The sequence below is a fragment of the Triticum urartu genome, chromosome 2A, assembly GCF_056163025.1.
Source record: "Triticum urartu cultivar PI428250 chromosome 2A, HENAU_Tu73, whole genome shotgun sequence".
Taxonomy (NCBI): Eukaryota; Viridiplantae; Streptophyta; class Magnoliopsida; order Poales; family Poaceae; genus Triticum; species Triticum urartu.
The window spans coordinates 725462030-725485125 of record NC_141874.1 but is presented as its reverse complement, the minus strand read 5'-3'; the positions used below and the strand labels follow the sequence as shown (position 1 = coordinate 725485125).

At 46.6% G+C, this 23096-nt stretch overlaps 1 protein-coding gene and 2 pseudogenes across 5 annotated transcripts; all 3 read right to left on the bottom strand.

Annotated features, from left to right (window-relative positions):
* Window positions 1-6683: 6683 nt before the first annotated feature.
* Window positions 6684-7788, bottom strand: LOC147987203 (uncharacterized; annotated as a pseudogene).
* A 1096-nt stretch (window positions 7789-8884) lies between these two features.
* LOC125538131 (uncharacterized) lies at window positions 8885-20866 on the bottom strand. Of its 5 annotated transcripts, XR_015617593.1 has the most exons (6): window positions 20664-20866; window positions 19416-20584; window positions 16464-16632; window positions 10481-10556; window positions 9326-9508; window positions 8885-9221 (listed from the first exon to the last, which is right to left on the bottom strand). XR_015617593.1 is itself a non-coding variant. In XM_048701431.2 (2 exons), the coding sequence occupies exon 2, from the start codon at window positions 20562-20564 to the stop codon at window positions 19452-19454; it is 1113 nt and encodes a 370-aa protein (XP_048557388.2). In that variant the 5' UTR covers window positions 20565-20584; window positions 20664-20866; the 3' UTR covers window positions 19228-19451. The 5 variants fall into 5 exon arrangements, 1 of the variants encoding a protein (XP_048557388.2); XR_015617595.1 differs by having other exon boundaries at window positions 8885-9508; window positions 10481-10656; XR_015617594.1 differs by having other exon boundaries at window positions 8885-9508; window positions 10458-10556.
* LOC147987202 (uncharacterized) lies at window positions 14383-15385 on the bottom strand (annotated as a pseudogene).
* Window positions 20867-23096: the final 2230 nt, after the last annotated feature.

The following is a 23096-nucleotide window of genomic DNA, read 5'->3' as shown; positions in this document are numbered from 1 at the left end:
GTTTTAGAAAAATTATAAACTTTCTGTTAGTGCCATTAGTTTTCAAATTATAATAGCTAAAATTTGAATTCTTTGAAATTTGTGTGAATCACAAGCTTGTGATTAACTTTACCAATGGCCCACGTGGCTGCCCTATTGAGAGTGTTCTTGGTGAGAACATTGTTGACAAGGAGCGAACCGGGATTAATGGTATTACGGGGGCCAAACCATAAGACATTAAAGCATTTGAAATGAACTCTGAAAAAGTTGGCATAGCATGTGCATGTACAAAACGGAGAATGGTATCATACTCTTCTGTTACAAAGTTGGCATGGTATCATCATAATAGTTGCGGGAGAAAGTCTTCACTTTTTCTTCGCTTGTGTCATTTGCTTATTGCGCCGTAACCATGGATAATCTTCATCGTTTATCAGGATGCTTGGGTCTCTTGACTTTGAAGGGAGGAATTTCATGAAACTTTTCATAATCTTCAGACATGTCTGTCTTGCCCTCCACTCCCACGATGTCCCTTTTTCCTGAAAGAACTATGTGGCGCTTTGGTCATTGTATGATGTATTCGCTTCCTTATCTTTTCTTTTTCTCGGTCTGGTAGACATGTCCTTCACATAGATAACCTGTGCCACATCATTGGCTAGGACGAACGGTTCGTCAGTGTACCCAAGATTTTTCAGATCCACTGTTGTCATTCCGTACTGTGGGTCTACCTGTACCCCGCCTCCTGACAGATTGACCCATTTGCACTTAAACAAAGGGACCGTAAAATCATGTCCGTAGTCAAGTTCCCATATGTCCACTATGTAACCATAATATGTGTCCTTTCCCTTCTCGGTTGCTGCATCAAAGCGGACACCGCTGTTTTGGTTGGTGCTCTTTTGATCTTGGTCAATCGTGTAAAATGTATTCCCATTTATCTCGTATCCTTTGTAAATCAATATAGTCAAAGATGGTCCCCTGGACAATAAGTACAGCTCATCACAAACAGTGTTGTCACCTCTGAGACGTGTTTCCAACCAACTGCTGAAAGTCCTGATGTGTTCACATGTAATCCAGTCGTCGCACTGCTCCGGGTGTTTGGAGCGCAGATTGTTCTTGTGTTCATCGACATACGGGGTCACCAAGGTAGAGTTCTGTAAAACTGTGTAGTGTGCTTGAGACCAAGAATATCCGTCCCTGCATATTATTGAGTCCCTTCCAAGCGTGCCTTTTCCAGTCAGTCTCCCCTCATACCGCGATTTAGGGAGACCTATCTTCTTAAGGCCAGGAATGAAGTCAACACAAAACCCGATGACATCCTCTGTTTGATGGCCCATGGAGATGCTTCCTTCCGGCCTAGCGCGGTTACGGACATATTTCTTTAGGACTCCCATGAACCTCTCAAAGGGGAACATATTGTGTAGAAATACGGGCCCCAGAATGACAATCTCGTCGACTAGATGAACTAGGACGTGCGTCATGATATTGAAGAAGGATGGTGAGAACACCAGCTCGAAACTGACAAGACATTGCGCCACATCACTCCTTAGCCTTGGTATGATTTCTGGATCGATCACCTTCTGAGAGATTGCATTGAGGAATGCACATAGCTTCACAATGGCTAATCGGACGTTTTCCGGTAGAAGCCCCCTCAATGCAACCGGAAGCAGTTGCGTCATAATCACGTGGCAGTCATGAGACTTTAGGTTCTGGAACTTTTTCTCTGGCATATTTATTATTCCCTTTATATTCGACGAGAAGCCAGGCGGGACCTTCATACTGAGCAGGCATTCAAAGAAAATTTCTTTCTCTTCTTTCGTAAGAGCGTAGCTGGCAGGACCTTCATACTGCTTCGGAGGCATGCCGTCTTTTTTGTGCAAACGTTGCAGGTCCTCCCGTGCCTCAGGTGTATCTTTTGTCTTCCCATACACGCCCAAGAAGCCTAACAGGTTCACGCAAAGGTTCTTCGTCACGTGCATCACGTCGATTGAAGAGCGGACCTCTAGCTCTTTCCAGTAGGGTAGGTCGAAGAATATAGATTTCTTCTTCCACATGGGTGCGCGTCCCTCAGCGTCATTCGGAACAGCTAGTCCGCCGGGACCCTTTCCAAAGATTACGTGTAAATCATTGACCATAGCAAGTACGTGATCACCGATACGCATGGAGGGCTTCTTCCGGTGATCTGCCTCACCTTTGAAATGCTTGCCTTTCTTTCAACATTGATGGTTGGTCGAGAGAAATCGACGATGGCCCACGTACACATTCTTCCTGCATCGGTCCAGGTATATACTTTCGGTGTCATCCAAACAGTGCATGCATGCGTGGTATCCCTTGTTTGTCTGTCCTAAAAGGTTACTGAGAGCGGGCCAATCGTTTATGGTCACGAACAGCAACGCCTTTAGGTTAAATTCCTCTTGTTTGTGCTCATCCCACGTACGTACACCGTTTCCATTCCACAGCTGTAAAAGTTCTTCAACTAATGGCCTTAGGTACACATCAATGTCGTTGCCGGGTTGCTTAGGGCCTTGGATGAGAACTGGCATCATAATGAACTTCCGCTTCATGCACATCCAAGGAGGAAGGTTATACATACATAGAGTCACGGGCTAGGTGCTGCGATTGCTACTCTGCTCCTCGAAAGGATTAATGCCATCCGCGCTTAAATCAAACCATACGTTCCTTGGGTCCTTTGCAAACTCATCCCAGTACTTTCTCTCGATTTTTCTCCACTGCGACCCGTCAGCGGGTGCACTCAACTTCCCGTCTTTCTTACGGTCCTTACTATGCCATCACATCAACTTGGCATGCTCTCCGTTTCTGAACAGACGTTTCAACCGTGGTATTATAGGAGCATACGACATCACCTTCGCAGGAACCCTATTCCTGGGGGGCTCGCCGTCAACATCACCAGGGTCATCTCGTCTGATCTTATACCGCAATGCACCGCATACCGGGCATGCGTTCAGATCCTTGTATGCACCGTGGTAGAGGATGCAGTCATTAGGGCATGCATGTATCTTCTGCACCTCCAATCCTAGAGGGCATACGACCTTCTTTGCTGCGTATGTACTGTCGGGCAATTCGTTATCCTTTGGAAGCTTCTTCTTCAATATTTTCAGTAGCTTCTCAAATCCTTTGTCAGGCACAGCATTCTCTGCCTTCCACTGCAGCAATTCTAGTACGGTACCGAGCTTTGTGTTGCAATCTTCGCAATTGGGGTACAACCCTTTTTTGTGATCCTCTAACATGCGATCGAACTTCAGCTTTTCCTTTTGACTTTCGCATTGCGTCCTTGCATCGACAATGACCCGGCGGAGATCATCATCATCGGGCACATCGTCTGGTTCCTCTTGATCTTCAGCAGCTTCACCCGTTGCAGCATCATTGGGCACATTGTCTGGTTCCTCTTGATCTTCACCAGCTCCCCCCGTTGTAGCATCACCGTATTCAGGGGGCACATAGTTGTCATCGTACTCTTCTTCTTCGCCGTCTTCCATCATAACCCCTATTTCTCCGTGCCTTGTCCAAACATTATAGTGTGGCATGAAATCCTTGTAAAGCAGGTGGGTGTGAAGGATTTTCCGGTCAGAGTAAGACTTCGTATTCCCACAGTTAGGGCATGGACAACACATAAAACCATTCTGCTTGTTTGCCTCAGCCGCTTCGAGAAATTCATGCACGCCCTTAATGTACTCGGAGGTGTGTCTGTCACCGTACATCCATTGCCGGTTCATCTGTGTGCGTTATATATAACTAAGTGTGTCAAAAACCATTACAGAAAATCATGAATAGATAATTAAGTGACCAAATTAATATAAGTTCATCATTACATTAAAACCAAAGTACATACATAGTTCTCATCTAACAACATATAGCTCTCCAGAGCATCTAATTAATTAAAGCATACATTGAAACTATGTAAAACATTTCAATGCGAAAACAAACGCGATCATAATCGCAACCAAGGTAACAATTGATCCAACGGCATAATGATACCAAGCCTCGGTATGAACGGCATATTTTCTAATCTTTCTAATCTTCAAGTGCATTGCATCCATCTTGATCTTGTGATCATCGACGACATCCGCAACATGCAACTCCAATATCATCTTCTCCTCCTCAATTTTTTTTATTTTTTCCTTCAAGAAATTGTTTTCTTCTTCAACTAAATTTAACCTCTCAACAATAGGGTCGGTTGGAATTTCCGGTTCACATACCTCCTAGATAAATAAAATCTATGCCACATTGGTCGGCATAATTTTCATAAACAATAAATGAACCAATAGTTATAAAGATAATATATACCACATCCGAATCATAGACAGGACGAGGGCCGACGGGGGCGGATACCAAAACCATCGCACTATATAAGATGCAATAATAAAAGTAAGAAAATGATACAAGTATCTATCTAAACATACAAGTAAGAATATTTTTCCTTTCAGAAAGAAGATAAGAACAAGAGGCTCACCACGGTGGTGTCGGTGATGAGATCGGCGCGGGTGATCGACGGCGGTGAAGACGGGGGCGGGGCGTGACAGACCGCTAAACCTAGACAAATATTGAGGAAAATGGAGCTTGGAGGTCGAGCTTGGAGAGGAGAAAGCTTAAGTAGTGTGGCTCGGGCATTCCATCGAACACCTTGTGTGCATAGGAGGTGAGCTAGAGCACCAACAAGCCCTCTCCCCCTCGGCCAGAAAAAACAGAGCAGTGTGCTCTGCTCTTGTGCGAGGGGGTATATATAGGCACCACCATTGGTCCCGGTTGGTGGCATGAACCGGGACTAAAGGGGGGCCTTTGGTCCCGGTTCATGCCTCCAACCGGGGCCAATGGTGGTGGGCCAGGAGCCAGGACCATTCGTCCCGGTTCGTCCCACAAACCGGGACCAGAAGGTCCAGACGAACCGGGACCAATGGCCCACGTGGCCCGGGCGGCCCCCTGGGCTCACGAACCGGGTCCAATGCACCCATTGGTCCCGGTTCTAGACTGAACCGGGACTAGTGGGCTTACCCGGCCTGAACCTTTGCCCCCTTTTCTACTAGTGGAGGTGTCACGGTCTTCTACTGGGTTGACTCTGACTCAGAAGAAGTATTCTTTGGACTTGTTGCGTCGTGATGGCATGCTCAAATGAAAACATGCTATCACTCCGATGTATGCGACTGATCGGTTGTCTGCCCTTGATGGAGATCCTCTTTCCCCTGATGACGCTACTGAGTATCGCAGTCTTGTTGGCGGTCTGCAATACCTCACTATCACCAGGCCTGATGTCTCTTATGCAGTTAACCGTGTATGTCAGTATCTTCACGCACCTCGTACATCTCATTTCTCGGCAGTGAAGCGTATTCTGCGATATATCTCTTCCACTGCCTCGTATGGTTTGCCCCTTCAGCCTGCACCGCCTTATGAAATTTCAGCTTTTTCTGATGCCGATTGGACTGGAAGTCCTGATGATCGGCGATCCACGGGGGGATACGCAATGTTCTTTGGTCCTAACTTGATCGCCTGGAATGCTCGCAAGTAAGCTACCGTGTCTCGCAGCAGTACTGAAGCTGAGTATAAGGCAGTTGCTGATGCTACCGCTGAGATCATATGGGTACAGTCCTTATTGATGGAGTTGAGAATCTCTCCAGGTCATCCTCCAGTTCTTTGGTGTGATAACATCAGTGCCACATATCTTTCGTCTAATCCGGTGTTTCATGCTCGGACGAAACACATCAAGGTCGATTATCACTTTGTTCGGGAACGTGTTGCACAAAAACTACTCTGTATCAAGTTCATCTCCTCAAAGGGTCAACTTGCTGACATCTTCACGAAGCCTCTTCCACAACCACAGTTTGTAGGCTATAGGCGCAATCTTAACTTACTTTGTACTTCAGGCCATAGTTAAGATTGAGGGAGGGTGTTAGACTGTATATACATAGTTTATATACACCTTGTATTGTACCTCTTGGTACGTCTATATAATGAGATAGCCACACCCCGTTTAGGGTGTCAAGCCAGTTTCCCAAACCCTATGTTTTACAGAGGAATGAACAAATGGACAAGAGAAGTCCGAACACGACCGCTCGGTGATATCAAGCACAACACATGTCATATTAAAACCATATCATCATCATAATCAACTTTAATATATGACTATAAAAATGATACTAACCTAATTTCGCATATTAAAAACAGAAGAAAAAAGGAGGGGTACTATCTACATGGAGCAAACAAGGGGTCGCCACAGGAGAGAGCAGTGGCCGGCGGAGCGGACGTTGGGCGGTGAACGAGAAGGGCAGCAACAGTTGGGGGCGGTCGCCGGGTCATGCCTGGGGTCCATCAAGGACGAGGCTTGGGGCCGGCTATGGTCGGGGGTGTTCGGTAGCGGTGGACGACTGTAGCATGGAGGCAGTGAAGTACGGCCGGAACCACAAAGGATAGCGGTGGAGTACGGCCGGATCCACAACGAGAGGCGACAGAGCTCATGCGCGCGTATTTCGGGGTTGCGTTGTCAATTTTTAGTGTTCTTCACCAAATAGATTCCGCATGAAATGAGCACAAGTTGCATCCATGTTGCGGTGAACTACGGTACTACCCCAAAACTAACATACCTGAAGTTGTAACTACTAAATACAAATGGAAAGGGGAAGGCGCACAGTTCCAGTCCTAGAGGGAATACCCGGAGGGAATACTCGTTTATTTGCTCCCCTTTCACTAGTGAGTTACCCTTACAAGACACGGTCGATTTCATCTGAGATGAAGTTGTAGAATTTGGACCTATGGTTGACCATAACGAGTCTAGACTTCTTGTGACGCACTACCTCCACACCAGACATGACAGCACCTGTGTGTGTCGTGTGGCCTGTGCGTTGGTCGAAACCAAACTCAAAGACTTTGGTAATGCAAAACCTCCCAGCTCCTAGGTAGACAAAGCTGCAATCCATCATCGCCCAGTCCTGAGGTAGATCGTCAAGGTGTGGCCAGTTGTACACCGAAGGCCGACCCCTCTTCGTGAGAATACGGGAGATGACATCCATTGCACAAAAGGGGTGGCCTTCATCATTAGCAATTCCAAACACAAGGTTGTCAAGCTCTAGCACATGCACGGCACGATCAAAGAATGGCAGCCTCCAGGAGCCGGCCTTGAACCACTTGCGACTGGCCGTGTTGAAGCAGTAGGTGCCGAGGCTTTCTTCTCCGGAGGAGACAACAAGAATTCTGTCACCTTCAACGTCAAGCAGCGCATGGGAATTGATAATGCAATTGTCAGCATAGGCAGGTGGTGACGGTAGCTTGAGCCAGTTCCAGCCTTTCATCGTCCTGCCATTGGAAGGGTCACAGTACATGAGTACCTCGAAGTTGTAGGGATCGTAGCTGGAAGGGAACCTTCCCATGACGTACAAGACATCATTAGTGGCGGAGAAGCTGATGGGCCTGCTCCCCTTGGGACTGTTGAGGTGTGGAATTGGCTGGAGGGAACCGGCGTCCATGTTGTATAGGACGGTGTGCCCCTCGGCGTCCATGAAGAGGATCTTGCTAGCGCCGCTGCTGCCTCGTCCATAGAAGGGCAGGAAATCCATCCTTTTGTTGTCTGGGATGGACCGTTCGAACCTGAGCCTGGGCGGAGGAATCGGCGAGACGTACGGTCTCCATCCATGGTGGCACCACGCCTGGTGATTGCCAATCCATATTGACCTTGGATTTTTCTGCCGCCCGTGCTTCCGCCGTGGATCCATAGAAGAGATGCTCGCCGGCCTTGATTCGACTCACCGTATACCAGGTGCTGCCACTGCCATACTGCATCACAACATTCATGAACTGCCACGCCTTCATCGCTCACCACTCCTACGGTCCTACCAACAAAGAGAGATCGCGAATTAGATGATGAATGATACCCCAGAAACCAGGCACTTCCAGGGAAACTAATAAGATGGACCAGGGAAATAAAACCGGTAAGAGAAATAAGGAGTAATACCTAGGCAGACAGATTCAAATCTCTTCTACCTCCAATTCCACGGGACGACCACGGCGACGACGGCGGCGGCTGGGATAGGATGCGAAAGAGATGAGGTGACTTGCCCCCCTATATCTGACGTCCATTCAAGATCTAACGGAGGCGATTGGCCCAAGGGGAAGACAGCTCCCTATTTAGATTCTCACAAATAAATTATAAAAAAATAACAGAACCTATTATGCAGGAACGTACAGTGTTAAAGAAGCAAAAACTGAATAATTCACTACCACTTGTCATTGGAACATTTAGCATAGAAACTCTTTAGCACTTGGCATAAAAATTGAGAATCAGTGTAACAATTGTAGATGCACTCACATTTACAAGGCACTAACGATTACAAAGCACTTAAAAATTATGCAATTTGACATCCTTAAAATCGGAGAGCTTGCTACTGACTTTAAAACGGAATCGACTGGTGCGACAGATAACCAGAAAGGAATCCACGGAGGTCTTTAGTCTACAGTAGCCCCTCCTCGGGGGGGGCATCCCCATCCTCTCCCCCCTCGGCCGTTGTGTTGCTCGCTCTAAACCCTCTACGCGACCTGGGAGACAACAAACTCGTTGAGCCTGATTGGAGCGTTGCCATGTGTTTCTGATAAGAAATTTGCTGCCGAAAACTGCGAAGTGTGGGCTGTTTTACCCTTGGTCCGATCCCTTTCGTTGGATACATGATGACGTCAGATAGAGCCTAGAGGGGGCCAAGTTGTAGCGTCACTTGCTAGAGAGAAGTCTCCCGGTGTCTTATCATTTTCTTCTCCAGTTTTTTAGAATCACATGGTCACTTTATTGCACTATAGTGAGGAGTACAATAGAAGGATCCCATGGCTAAAAAAGCCAAGATAATGACCATGATCAAGGGAGAGAACACTCTTTACAAGATTCTTATGCGCCTTGTAGTTCAACGCTCCAGCGTCATGAATAAATCTTACTGAACTGAAGAAACTGAGTTGTATGCGCACGTGCTCCCTTCATTGATGATCTTTACTATGTTGGATGCATCACATGAAATATCAAAAAAAAGCACATACAATGTTGCCCTAGAACATAAGCACATTACATCTAAACGTGTGTATACACACACATGATACATGTACATGATATATGTCAAATGCTCCCCCAGTTAACTGAAAATTCCTTTGTTCCTTGCTCCGACTTGACTTATGTGGCCATTCTTCAACTTTGGCCGCATGTCAGACCAGAGCCCGAGCACTGATAAAACCAAAGCCCTTTTGAGCTCCTTGGTGTACTATATCTACACGTTAGCATAGGGTGGTGTGTGTAAACATAATAGTAAGCATCAGGTGGACATTATGATAGTTCACAAGAACAAAAGTTAAATGAGATACATAGGTTTACCCATGTCCTATCGCACAACTTGGGATGCATATATAGGTTTATGTCCTATCACACAACTTGGCTTCTGAAGAATTTCTCCCACCAGAACACCAGAAGCAAGTCATTGCTAGAGTATGGAATTTGCTTCTTAGAAGCTTCAGATGTGTGTTCAGAAGCTCACGCAATGAAGAGTTCAATAAGTACCTGAGGAAAAGAAAAGCAGTCAAATGAATTATATAAGTGTCTCATTGGAATTGTTTCCTTTCCTTCCAGACGTAGAAAACAACTCACTCTTAAATGTCGTACAAGAAATGAAGCTAGTTGCCTATTTCTAATATAACTTCAAGAAGTAAGCTGCTAAGAAGATGTCATGTAAGAGAATAAAATGACATAACAGGCCGCCCTCATAACACATAATTCAGAGATTTTCTTCTTCCTCTTGAGAAGCAGCAGGAAAGAAATAAATACACTACGGAATAAATAATGTCAAAATTGACTAAGCTCGCTTCAGTTAGTGGGCATATGCAGAATATCTTTTGGTAAGAAATCTGTGTTTACAAAATCAATGGTAAAAGTAAGTCAATATACAGAAAAATAACATTCTCTTGATAACTCCTGAACTTCAAAAGTTCATCAGGCAATTGAGATCATTCAACAGAATCAAATAAACTGATGGTGAAAACACAAAAATGGAAAGCGCAAGAAACGAATCAAATGTTTTCATGAGAAAAATTTCAACGCATGGAAAAACTCAAAGCAATTAAATTCTCAAAACAACTATTAGCCAGGAAAATTGAGTAGCTTCAGCGAAAAGGAGAAAAAGAAACCAAGAAACTAACTCGTCCACTGTAGAAGTATTGAAGTGTACAGGAAGAGGCAAGAACATCTAAATGGTACTGGATGGTTGTATGAGAAGCAGAGCACGCATATCTCTAGCTTTAGAAGCAAAAGTGTGCTACTCAATGCTACTCTTGTTCACTATGCATCAGCCTAAACTAAACACCGACTTGAAAAAGACTTCAAACATGTAAATTCCATTGCCAGTAACTAAGTGATGTAGGCTATGTGCTTGTATTTCATCTCAGAAAGGATTAAAAGAAAAGCTGTTTTGTGTCGCTTCAACAGACATGCTGAAGAGGAAGAATGTAGTTACATGTGCTGCCTTGTAGTACTTACAGATGTCGTCCATGTAGTCGACAACAGCGGGCTCATTGTGGCCATCGAGCTCGTCGATATCATCCACTTAGGTGTCCTGCGATTAACACGCAAGCAGACTTCAGAATTGTAATAAAGGTGTCCTTCCATGTCGCTGGTTTACAGGGGGGAAATACAACAGTCTCCCCCTTCATTTCCTAACAAAAAGAGCTAGCCAGATAAAATTTCGCAAACATTATCCATAGGAAATACTCCCTCCGTCTCAAAATAAGTGTCTCAACCTTAGCACAATTTTATACTAAAGTTAGTACAAAGTTGAGACACTTATTTTGGGACGGGGGGTAAAACTAATTTGTAATTTCACAGGAAATGATCCTCGTAGAATGCATATAGAAAATAATCAAGCCAACAATTTTATTTTTATAATGATATGTTAAAAAAAACTTTAGTTGTGCTATTACTTGTTAGGAATGAGCAACTAATCTTTACTGAGGGCCAGAGGCCATTACATATACATGTGTGACAAAGTGCAGGAAACCCCTTATACAATGGGGATATACCAAACAGAGACTATACACATTTAACACCCCCCCTCAAACTCATGGTGGATCAACAACACTGAGTTTGGAGAGGAAAAACCCATGCTGTGCTCGAGTCTGTGCCTTCGTGAAGAAGTCAGCTAACTGTAACTCAGAGGGCACATAGTGAAGAGCAAGGGTCTGATCCTGCACAGCAGCACGCACAAAGTGGGTATCCACACCGATGTGCTTGGTGAGCTCATGCTTCACCGGGTCACGCGCAATACTGATAGCATCGGTACTGTCGGACAGTAGAGGAGTGGAGGTAGTAGCAGACACACCAAAATCCTCAAGTAACCATCGTAACCAGATCACCTCAGCTGTCAACATAGCCATGGCTCGCAACTCAGCCTCTGTACTCGAGCGAGAAATGGCAGTCTGCTTCTTTGTCTTCCAGGCAATAAGAGAGCCACCAAGAAAGACACAGTAAGCAGACAACGATCGGCGATCAGAGGGATCACTAGCCCAGGTAGCATCAGAGTAGGCCTGGAGCTCAAGAGAGCTGGAGCGAGGAAAGAAAAGGCGCTGAGAGATTGTGCCACGAAGATATCGTAGAACACGAAGGAGGTGACTATAGTGAACAGAAGTGGGGGCGGAAACAAACTGACTCAGGATGTGGACAGGATAGGAGATGTCAGGACGCGTAACAGCAAGATAGACAAGACTGCCAACGAGATGGCGATAGCGAGTGGGATTAGGAAGAGGGTCACCATCAGAGGCACGAAGCTGAACGTTGAGCTCCATAGGAGTCACAGCAGTGCGCTCATCACCGAGAGCAGCGCGAGCAAGAAGATCCTGAATATATTTTTCTTGGGAGATGTAGAAGCCATCAGAGGTCGAGGAGATCTCAATCCCAAGAAAATAGCGAAGTGGACCAAGATCAGTCATGAGAAACTGGTCGCGAAGGCGAGCCTTAACAAAGGCAATGTACTCAGAGTCATCACCAGTGATGATCATGTCATCAACATAGAGAAGGAGAAGAGTCCGACCACGAGAAGACGTGTGAACAAACAACGCGGGATCGTGATCACTGGGCAAGAAACCAGCGGCAGTCACCACAGAGGCAAAGCGCTCAAACCAGGCGCGAGGGGCTTGTTTAAGACCATAGAGGGAGCGCCGAAGTCTACAGACCATACCATCAGGGGCATAGTACCCCGGTGGTGGCTGCATATAGACCTCCTCACGCAACTCGCCATTGAGAAAAGCGTTCTGGACATCAAGTTGAGAGATAGACCAATGTAGAACAGAAGCCACAGCAAGGAGAGTGCGGACAGTGGTCATGTGGGCCACAAGAGCAAAAGTCTCATCATAATCGCGTCCCTGCTCCTGTTGGAAACCACGGGCCACAAGACGAGCTTTGTAGCGCTCAAGAGAACCATCAGAGCGAGTCTTAATCTTGTAGACCCACTTGCAGGTGATGGGACGAACACCGGAAGTGGGAGGAACCAAATCCCATGTGCCGGAGCGGTCAAGGGCAGCAAGCTCTTCGGCCATTGCAAGTTGCCATTCAGGCTGAGTCATGGCAGTCCGATAGGAAGTGGGCTCAGCAAGAACAGAGAGACCGTACCGATCAGGGGAGTAGCGATCAGGCGGGGGACGAGGCTGAGCACGGAGGTTATGAACCGGGGGAGGCGTGAAAAGGGGAGCACCAGAGGTGGAAGGCGCGTCAGGAAAAGCATCCTCAGAACGAGGGCGACGGGTATAGTGGAGAGGGAACGGTGAGAGAGGTTGACGAACGGGAGATGGTGGTGGAGATGTGGAGGAGGAGGATGGGGAAGATGGGGTCGGTGGTGAAGGAGAAGAAAGGAGAGGTGCAAGAGGAGGTGAAACATGAGGCACATAGCAGGGTGTAGCGGGAAGAAGAAGAAAAGAAATATCATCCACAGAGAAGCTCGAGGAAGAAGGACGTGGGTAGTAAGAGCGAGACTCGTCAAAGGTCACATCACGCGAGATGCGTAAGCGGCGACCAACAGGGTCCCAACAGCGATAGCCCTTGTGCTCATCACTGTAACCAAGGAAAACACACTTAACCGACTGAGCAGTCAGTTTGGTGCGTTCTCGCGGAGCAAGGAGAACATAGCACACACATCCAAACATGCGAAGAGCAGAGTAGTCAGGAGAGCGATCAGTGAGACACTCCATAGAAATACCACCCTGCAGAGCAGTCGATGGCTGAATGTTGATGAGATAGGTGGATGCAGAAACAGCCTCAGCCCAAAAGTGAGGTGGAAGAGAAGCGGCAATCATCAATGCACGAGCTGTCTCGAGCAGATGACGATGCTTACGTTCGGCAACGCCATTCTGAGCATGAGCACCAGGACATGAGAATTGGGCAAGAGTGCCCTGTTCCGCAAGAAAACCACGCAACAGCTGAGAGATATACTCTCCAGCAGAGTCAGCACGAAAGATATGAATGGGCGTGGAAAACTGGGTGTGAACCATGGCAGCAAAACGTTTGTATATAGAGAGAACCTCGCTACGAGATTTCATGAAGTAGAGCCAAGTGTAGCGAGAGAAATCATCAATAAACAAAACATAGTAGCGATGACCACCTTTCGAATCAAAGGGAGCAGGACCCCAGACATCAGAATGAACTAAGTCAAAAGGACGCTGAGATACAGACTCGCTAGTAGGATAAGGTAACTGAGTTTGTTTGCCAAGTCTGCAACCATTACAATGTAAGGAGACATCTCCAGATACAGACCCTAAGAGGCCCTGACGAACTAAAGAAGACAAGCGAGAGCCACAAATGTGACCAAGACGATGATACCACTGCTGAAAAGACGCAGACGAAGAAGCAGCAAGAGCATGGGAGCTGGCAGAAGTGGTGGCAGCGAAAGGAACACAAAGCCAGTCAACCTCCCAAAGGCCCTCTGCCTCACGGCGCCGGGGGCCAGCACCAACCAAAGTCTTGGTGCGACGATCCTGAATGGAGCAAGAGCCGGTATCAAGAATGACCCGACAACCCGAATCAGTAAGTTGGGCAGCGAAAAAAAGATTCATTGTAAGGCGAGGAACATGTGAAACACTAGGAACAGAAAAATATGGAGTGGAAAGAAGACCACGACCAGCAACAAGAAGTGGTGTGCCATCGGCAGTAAGAACATTGACAGGCGAATCAAGAGGTCGAAGAGAAGACAACACAGAAAAATCAGAAGACAGGTGAAAGGAGGCTCCAAAATCCAAAACCCACGAAGATGTACCTGACTGTGTAGATGCCCGCGGTGGTGGAGAAGCGGATGCAGTCACAGCAGCAGCGGAACCGGTCGACGAAGAGCCTGAGGAAGCCAAGAGACGCTTGAGCCTCACAATGTCCTGGTCAGTGAGTGACAGAGTCGGGGAAGATCTAGGAGTCCCACTGGAAGAGGAGCGCCTCTGGTCACGATTCTTCTCACGGCAATCAGACTCAGGATGACCTGGCCGAGAGCAGTAGCCACAGAAAGTGTCACGACGCGACCCCCTCTCAGTGTAAGGAGGGCGACCCACCCCCCTGCAGGTGTGGGCAGGAGCGGTGGAGCGGTGAGCCGAGCAGACGACACAGGAGCCCGAGCAGCCAACACAGACGGGACCACCAGCAAACCAGCAGAGCGAAGACGGGTCTCCTCAGCACGAAGCTCGGCAAGCACCTCCGAGATGGGAACACGACCACGAGCAAGCAAGTGAGCACGTCTGGGCTCAAATTCAAAGCGGAGACGAGATAAGAACTTATGGACCCGCTGAAACTCCAGATCAGACCGAGTGGTCTGACAGCAACGACAGGTGCCACAAACAACTGTGCGAAGCGAGTCAAGCTGACGCCAGATGGCAGAGCACTGTGAATAGAACACATCAACGGAGGAATCACCTTGCTGGAGGGCGTGCTCCTGACGCACCACAGATAGGTAGAGAGCATCACCAGAGGGCTGATAGCGCTGACAAAGATAAGACCACATTGCTGCAACTGTGCCAAGTCCCATGAACTCTGAAGCAAACTGAGGAAGGACACTCGCAGTGAGAACAGCAGCAGCACGAGCATCGTCATTGCACCACTGAGTATAAGCAGACAGATCATCGCGGTACACCGAGAGAGCATCGGAGTAAGCAGATACCTGCTGATCATAAGCATCAACTGCCGCATCATCAAGGGCCTTGGCGGCATCCCGGTCAGCCTGAGAAGCCTCAGCAGCAAGTACCGGCGGCACCGGGGTCACGGGTGCAACAGGGCATGGCGGACAGGGGACCTCGCCAGAAAGAACACCCCACAGAAGACCACGCATAGGATGCGCATGAACCCCACAAACTCAGCGTAGTTGGTGCCATCGAAGATCACCGAACACCGAGGAACAGCAACATAGCCCGAAGAAGACATAACGAGATCTTCTTGTGCTTGCTCAGCTCAGTCTCGCCTTTTTTTTGGTCAACGCAAGGAAGACAGCCGATTCAGATCGGGCTGGAGCGAAGCAGGCGCGCTCGATCTGAAGGAGGGGCGCCTGCGCTCGATCTGAAGGAAGGCAGCCTAGCCCCGCTCAATCAGAAGTAAGGGCGGGCAGGCGGCCAGGCCCCGCTCGAGCGGAGTCAGGGACGCGCGGGGGAGGGCGCCTCTCGATCGGAAGCAGGGGCGCGCGGGATCGGGAGGCCGCTCTCCCGATCGAAAGCAGGGGCGCGTCGGGCCCGCCCTCGATCCGAAGCAGGGGCGCGCGAGCGAGCTACCTGACGCAGGCAGCCACGCACAGCAGCGACCCACGAGCGACGGACGAAGAGAGCCGAGAGCGCCGGCGGCGTAGAGGGCACCCGGATCCAGAGACGAGGTCAGCCGGCCGGAGAAGGAGAGCTCCGGGCGCAGGGCGCCGGGTCCGGCCAGCGACGGACTCGAGCAGCCGGAGACGAGGCTGAACGGGACAGCCGGAGCGGCGGATCCGGACGGGATGAGAGCGACGGCGGCGGCCAGAATCGAGCAGAAGAGCACGGAGTTGCAGCGTGCGGGAGAGCAAGGGGAACCTAAGCATCTGATACCATGTTAGGAATGAGCAACTAATCTTTACTGAAGGCCAGAGGCCATTACATATACATGTGTGACAAAGTGCAGGAAACCCCTTATACAATGGGGATATACCAAACAGAGACTATACACATTTAACATTACTAACACATATTTCGATTGGTGAATAAGAAACTTAATGATGTCGTCTGTTGTTTGAGGATGAAAATGGTATTTCTCTCCATAGAACAATTGCTTCAATTCTTTCAAAATAGAACCATACAGCAAAAGGCTTCAGAACACGAGGGGTCAACATACTCTAAATCAGTTCATAAAATCTAAAATCTAAATCCATGCCATATACATTCAGCGTCTACTACCATGAAGTTGCAGCTAGAAGCCAGAATGTATTACACTTCAATGACTGAGAACTTGAACGAGGAATAATGGAGAAAAGTGGAGAACTAACCTCCAGTTGGAAGGGCATGGAGAAGCGAGCTCCTCCTCTGCTGTATGCCTGTATCTTCCTTAATATCCATTCGACTAAACATTTATGTTCCAAAGCTGGAAAGAACAGAAATTTACAAATATGCGCATTGGCACACATATCCATTCCACTGAACATATGCAACCCATATCTGCAAAAAATAGAAATTTAGTACATATTCACAAAGAATAAGTAACAGCACATGGTCCTTCTGGTCTCAATATCCAGAGTCTCATGTTGGATACATTTTATTAATTATGTTCAATTTCACAACTAAGCAGAACAAATTAATTCACAGAGAAGTGATAGCTCTAAATAGGTAAAATAGCTCACAAATCTAACGAGACAAAAACTACAAGATTGTCTTGAAGGACCATTATGTATAGTTCTCCTGTGACACATCCTGGACCTCACAAATGCCTTGTGTTAGAATTAAAAGGTGAATGCTCTAAATAGGATCCTAGGGGAAAGGAAGAATAAGTAGATCCAGAATGCAGTAGTGTGAATGTGTGATGTATAGATAAAAACTCTAATAGTAAAGCCTCCTGAATCCTGATTCACTCAAGGTGCAGAAGTTGTAGGGCTAACAATCGGCTCGTCTAAAAGGGACATTTCCCTATTTTTGTCCCCTTACATTGTTTTTATGCAAGTGACTTACAGAAGAATTTAAGAACAAACAAATTTTATGCAAGTGCTTTACAGAAGAATTTAAGCACACAAGTTAATTTCATTCTTGGAGAGGTGCGGACTGCAATAAAAGCTAAAGACCAGGGAACACTAACAGAACCTCTTACATCTGCCATATATCAAATAGGCGTCGGTATCGTTAGTTTGATGGCCTGTCAGTATAACCAGCTGGAGTTAATCATCAGTTTTACAGTAAAATCTTGGGCATAAGTGTTATCTCCAATAGATCGAGCATGACACACATCAGAATCCTTACTGGACCGTACTTTGCAATTCGAGATGAAGGCCCCCAGACCGAGAACCTTGCAGCCCCTTATTGGAGCTTGGTGCCACAACGCAAGCGCTAACATGAGACGATGTGTGCGTGCAAGAAGTGGAGCAATGGAAGCGTCCAGGCTCAAGAGCAGCAGGCAGTGGTGCGAAGTGCGGCAGCGTGGCGTTTGCTGCCCTGAGCCAATGTGACAGCGCGATGCGCCGATGCGTGCGCTCTTCCCTGAGCCGAGCGAAAGAAGTCCACATAACCCCCTGGGGTTGCATTGTTGCACAAACCGGCCACCCCACCCCCTGAAGTCGAAAACCAGTTTCTTGATCCCCTAACCTTTTCAATACAATTTAAACAGCCCCCTAAACCAGATTAGAGCAGTTTTAGCAGGCTGCTTTGCCCGCGTGGCAGGAGGGGTGCCAGGTTAGCTAGGTGGATGCACGGATCCTTTGGAATATGTGGGAACTGGCGCTGGAGGTTTCTCCTGCTGCCATTTCTCCGTCCACAAGCACCACTGCTGTCATCGCACACCAGCAGAGCTCAAGCTAGTGGTGTCCTGCACTCAGGATATTGTAATTGGCTTAGACAAATCTGATGGCTAAGCTACAACCAAGTGTCCAATCAAAACGTTGGAAAAGCAGCAACTTTCTATGTAGAAAGGGAAAGGCTAAATATAAAGATGAAACAAGAGGTAATTCAGTTGTGAGTTGATAATCTGCATTACTGCATACATGTCGTTAATGAGTGCTCCGACGAAGAGATCTGGCTAATGGAGAAAAAGCAGCAGCAAGATCCTCTACTGAAGCATGCTAATCCTGTCCTTAATTTTCACATAAAGAAAAAGGCTGAAGCACTTGACATGTCAGTTGCTGTTCTTCACTTGGAAAAGCAAAGTTCAGACTGAATGTACTCTGTTTCTAGGCTGAATATACTATGTTTCCAAACTGAATGTACTCTATTTTCAGATTAAAAGTGGTCTGGTAATTAAGCATCATTGTTTTCAAAACTTGGCAAAGATCAAACATGACAGAAATATATGACATACACATCAGAGGATAGAGTAAATGGCATAAATGTCATGATCAGGACTTGGCAAAGATCAAACAGTTAACATGTCAAACATACTTGGCATAGATTTCAAACCCTAGCTGGCTGGCCCCAAACACCTATGTCCACAAGTCCACAACCCTAACCCCAGCACCAAACAGACGCAATCCTCCCAAAAATCAAAATGTTACCAACGCTGTAACATTGGGAGTGATCGGGATGGATCCTGACCTGCACGGAGAACTGCATACATTTGCGGAGAACGACGACCCAGTAGCGGCGCATCAAGTGATGCGATCATGGCGGTGCCAAGGGGTTATAAGGAGTGAACAGATGTATGGGGAGTGGAGCCATGTGTTGGGTTCATGTGTTCCAACCGAGTTGTATTTTCTCGGTTTTCTTTCTGTAATTTCATGGGTTCCAACCAGCTTGTATTTTCTAGGTTTTCTTTCTGTAATTTTCTTTATACTGCTGTGTGGTGTGGATGGATTGTGGTGTAGGAAAGGGGGTGGAACCATCGCGACGACCGCAGACTCCCCTCTAATAGTAGAGCTTTGCCCACTTTTAGCACCCGTCTTGAAAATCCAGCTCTAAGATACAACATTGCTGCACCAAATGGTGTTTCTATCCGATAATTTGCATAATCACTAATTCCACTATACATTATATGAACATTCCAGCTTTTCAAACCATTCAGGCTTTTACCAGTTGAACCATATCATAATTTCATCAAGATTCTAGTCCATCTAATAAAATAAAATCACCTAAGAAGCTATGTATACAGCAACGGCGCAAATATAGTGATACAACATACTGAAAGGAAATGAGCACTACTACCCAAAAACTAACATAGCTGAAGTTGTAACTACAGTACTAAATAGTAAATACATATGGAATGGAAAGGGGAAGACACACAGTTCCAATCCTCTAGGACATACCAGTTTATTTGCTCCCCTTTCACTAGTGAGTTACCCTTACAAGACACACTGGATGTCATCCATGATGAACTTGTAGAATTTGGACCTATGGTTGACCATAACGAGTCCAGACTTCTTGTGGCGCACTACCTCCACGCCAGACATGACAGCACCTGTGTCAGTCGGGTTGCCAGTGCGTTTGTTGAAACCAAACTCAAAGACCTTGGTAATGCAAAACTTGCCAGCTCCCAAGTACACAAAGCTGCAGTCTAGCATCCTCCAGTCCTCAGGCAGTTCGTCAAGGTGTGGCCAACTGTACGCCAAAGGCGGGCCACTGTCCGAGCGTAGAGGGGAGATATCCATTGCACAAAAGTGGTGTTCATCATTGTCAATGCCAAACAAGAGGTTGTCGAGCTCTGGTACATGCACAGCACGACCGAAGAATGGCAGTGTCCAGGAGCCGGCCTTAAACCACTTGCGACTGGTCGTGTTGAAGCAGTAGCTTTGTTCTCCAGAGGAGACAACAAGAATCGAGTGGCCGTCAATGGCAAGCAGCGCATGGCAAATGACATTGTAATTGTCATCAGCGACAGGTGGTGGCGGTAGCCGGTGCCAATGCCAGCCTTTCAACCTCCCGCCATTGGAAGGGTCGCTGTACATGAGTGCCTCGAAGTTGCAGGGACTGCGGCTGACACGGTACCTTCCCATGACGTAGAAGGCATCAGCACGCTCGGGGTCGGAGGCTTCGGCATTAGTGGCGGAGAAGCCGATGGGCCTGCTCCCCTTAGGACTGTTGAGGCAGGGAATTAGCTGGAGGGAGCCGGCGTCCATGTCGTATAGGACGGTGTGCCCCTCGGCGTCCACGCAGAGGATCTTGCTAGCACCACCGATGCTTCGTTCATAGAAGGGCAGAAAATCCAGTCTTTTGTCGTCTGAGATGGACCGTTCGAATCCGAGCCTGGGCGGAGGCATCCGCGAGATGCTCTCCATCCATGGTGGCGCCACGGCTGATGATGGCCACTCCATATTAAACTTAGATTTTGCTGCTGCCCGTGCTTCTGCGGTGGATCTGTAGAAGAGGTGCTCCTCGGGCTTGATGCGACTCACCGCATACGAGCTGACACTGCCATACCTCTGCATCACCACATTCAGGAACTGCCGCGCCTTCATTTTATTTCTCCCCACTCCTCCTGCAAAACAGAGATCACGAATTAGATGATGAATGATATAAACAAGGAAGTAAAAGACGGGCGAAATAAGGCACAATACCTGCAGCAGACAGATCCAAGTGTCTTCCCCTCCAATTCCGCCGAATCGAAGGTGGCGGTTGCAGCGGCGGCGGCGGCGGCGGTGGCGGCGGCGATAGGATGTGGCATCTAGGTTTAGCCGGAGAGCTCCTCGCTGGCGCCTTATGCGCCAGTAGAGGAAACCAGCGCCCGCGCGCCTGGCTATGTGGGCCGGCCCAAGAACGTGCCGACGCGCTCGCGAACGATGCGCGCTTCCCCTTCTCGATCATTCTGTTTGCTGAAGCGAAAAAAACTCGATCGTTTCGTGGTTAAATTTCAAAAAATAAATTTGGAATCTCAGAAAACATAATTTAAAAATAAAATGCTCACGAATTCTAAAAAGTTCACTGATTTTCAAAAACAAAACATCAAACTTAAAAAAAAAGTTCACGAATTTCAAAAAAGTTCATCGATTTTGGAAAAAAATCACAAAATTTTGTAAAAAATTAATCGAATTTGAAAACAGTTCATAAATTTTGAATAAAGTTCAGCAATTTGGAAAAAAAAGTTCATCGATTTTGAAAAAAGTTCATCTACTTTAAAGAAAAAAGTTCACGAATTTGAAAAAAGTTCATCAACTTTCAAGAAAAAAGTTCATGAATTTGAAAAAAGATCATCGATTTCGAAAAAAGTTCATCAACTTTCAAGAAAAAAGTTCACGAATTTGAAAAAAGTTCATCAACTTGCAAGAAAAAATGTTCACGAATTTCTTTCGCAATTGTTTTCACGGATTTGGAAAAAGAAAGAAAAAAGGAACAGAGAGAAAAATACGAAGAAAGAAGAAGAAGGTGAAAAGGGAACAACCCACTATGGTAACATGCGAGGTCGATTGGTCGGGTGGTAATGACATCGTACTTTAAGACATACGTCGCGGATTCGAATCCTGCCTTGCGCGCGCCCTTTTTGCAGTCTATAGAAACAGAAAAAAAAAGAATAGGCGGACGTGGGATGGGCCGGCCCGTTATCAAACCAAAGCGTACGAGGGGGGTATGCGCCCTGTACAAAATGCACTATATTCGGCGCTTAAGGCGCCGAATAGGATTTGGCGTTTAGCCGTCTTATCATTTTCTTCTCCGCTTATAGAATCGGCATGTCGTGGGCTCTGGGCCTTATAACCAAAGGATCAGCCCTCACAGTTTTTGCCCCAGGCACATTCTTGTCTCAGAAAACTAAAAAACTTATTCCTCAAAAAAGAAACCTTTCTTCCCAAACCAAGCATCAAATCCCCTGACTTCTATTTGGCGCCTTCTACGCAAGTCGTTCGAACCTGGACCAGCCCATCTGAGGGGTGCAACGGGAGAGACCTCTTTCCGATTTGGGAAGATTCCAGAAGCTTTCAAGCCGGGTTTTTTATTTTATTTTATTTTTTATTTCTAGACCGGTTTGTATGGTTATTGATTTATTTTTCTATTTCATTTATTTATTATTTATTTTTCTTTATTCTTTTTCCTTTTATTTACTATAAATTTTAATTTTAATTAACTTTTCTCAAAATTTCCAAAAAAAATCAAATCTATGAACTTCTTTCAAAATTAGAAACTGTTTTCCTTTCTATGAACTTTTTTCCCAAATTTCTTAACTTTTTTTTGAACCCGTAAACTTTTTCGAATGTGTGAATGATTTTTTCTAATTCCTGGTTTTTGAAAAAAAAGATCACTTTTTTCAAATAGTCAACAATCAACAATTGACCGGTTAACCCCGACTGGTCAACTGCGACTAGAGAACCAAGGAAAATCACTCCATCAAATGTTGGCCTCCATAATGGGCTCGCCTATGAGAGGTGCACGTGAGCGCCGGTTCCCATCCTTCCTTGGTGCTTAAGGCGTCAAGGAGGAGGTCCCCCCACCCCGCACCCGCCTCGCTCACATCATTATAACGAGCCAAGCCATATAAGAGTTCTATGTTTTGCTTTTCAGAATCCCCTCCACTTACACCTCAAAAAACAAAACGCCCCCTCCAATTTTGGGAAGCTTCCCAACCGGGTTTTTTCTTCTTCTTTTTTTCTTTCTCTTTTTCATTTTCTTTTTTTGTCTTCATTTTTCTATTTTCCCCCTTTTTTTTTCAAATTCATGAACTTTTTAAATTTGAAAACTTATTGCTAAATCGTGAACCTTTTGCCCGCCCATGGAGCACGGCGCTTGAGCGCTGCCCCCTTACCTCGTGCATCAAGCGTTGTGGAGGATGTCCCCATCTTCTTGGTATGGAGATCACTGTCAAATTACTCCCCAATAACTCCCTTGGAGTTCTTCTTGGAAGCAAACTTCCTAAAGATACTCATTTTTTTTCTATGAACAAAATTCTGAAACTTTTAGTCCATAAAATTTTCTCAACAAAACTTTACAAGATTGATAGCAACTACTAATAGGTATGCGTAGATGCCATAGCAAGCATTCAACCCACTTAGAACTCTAAGAAT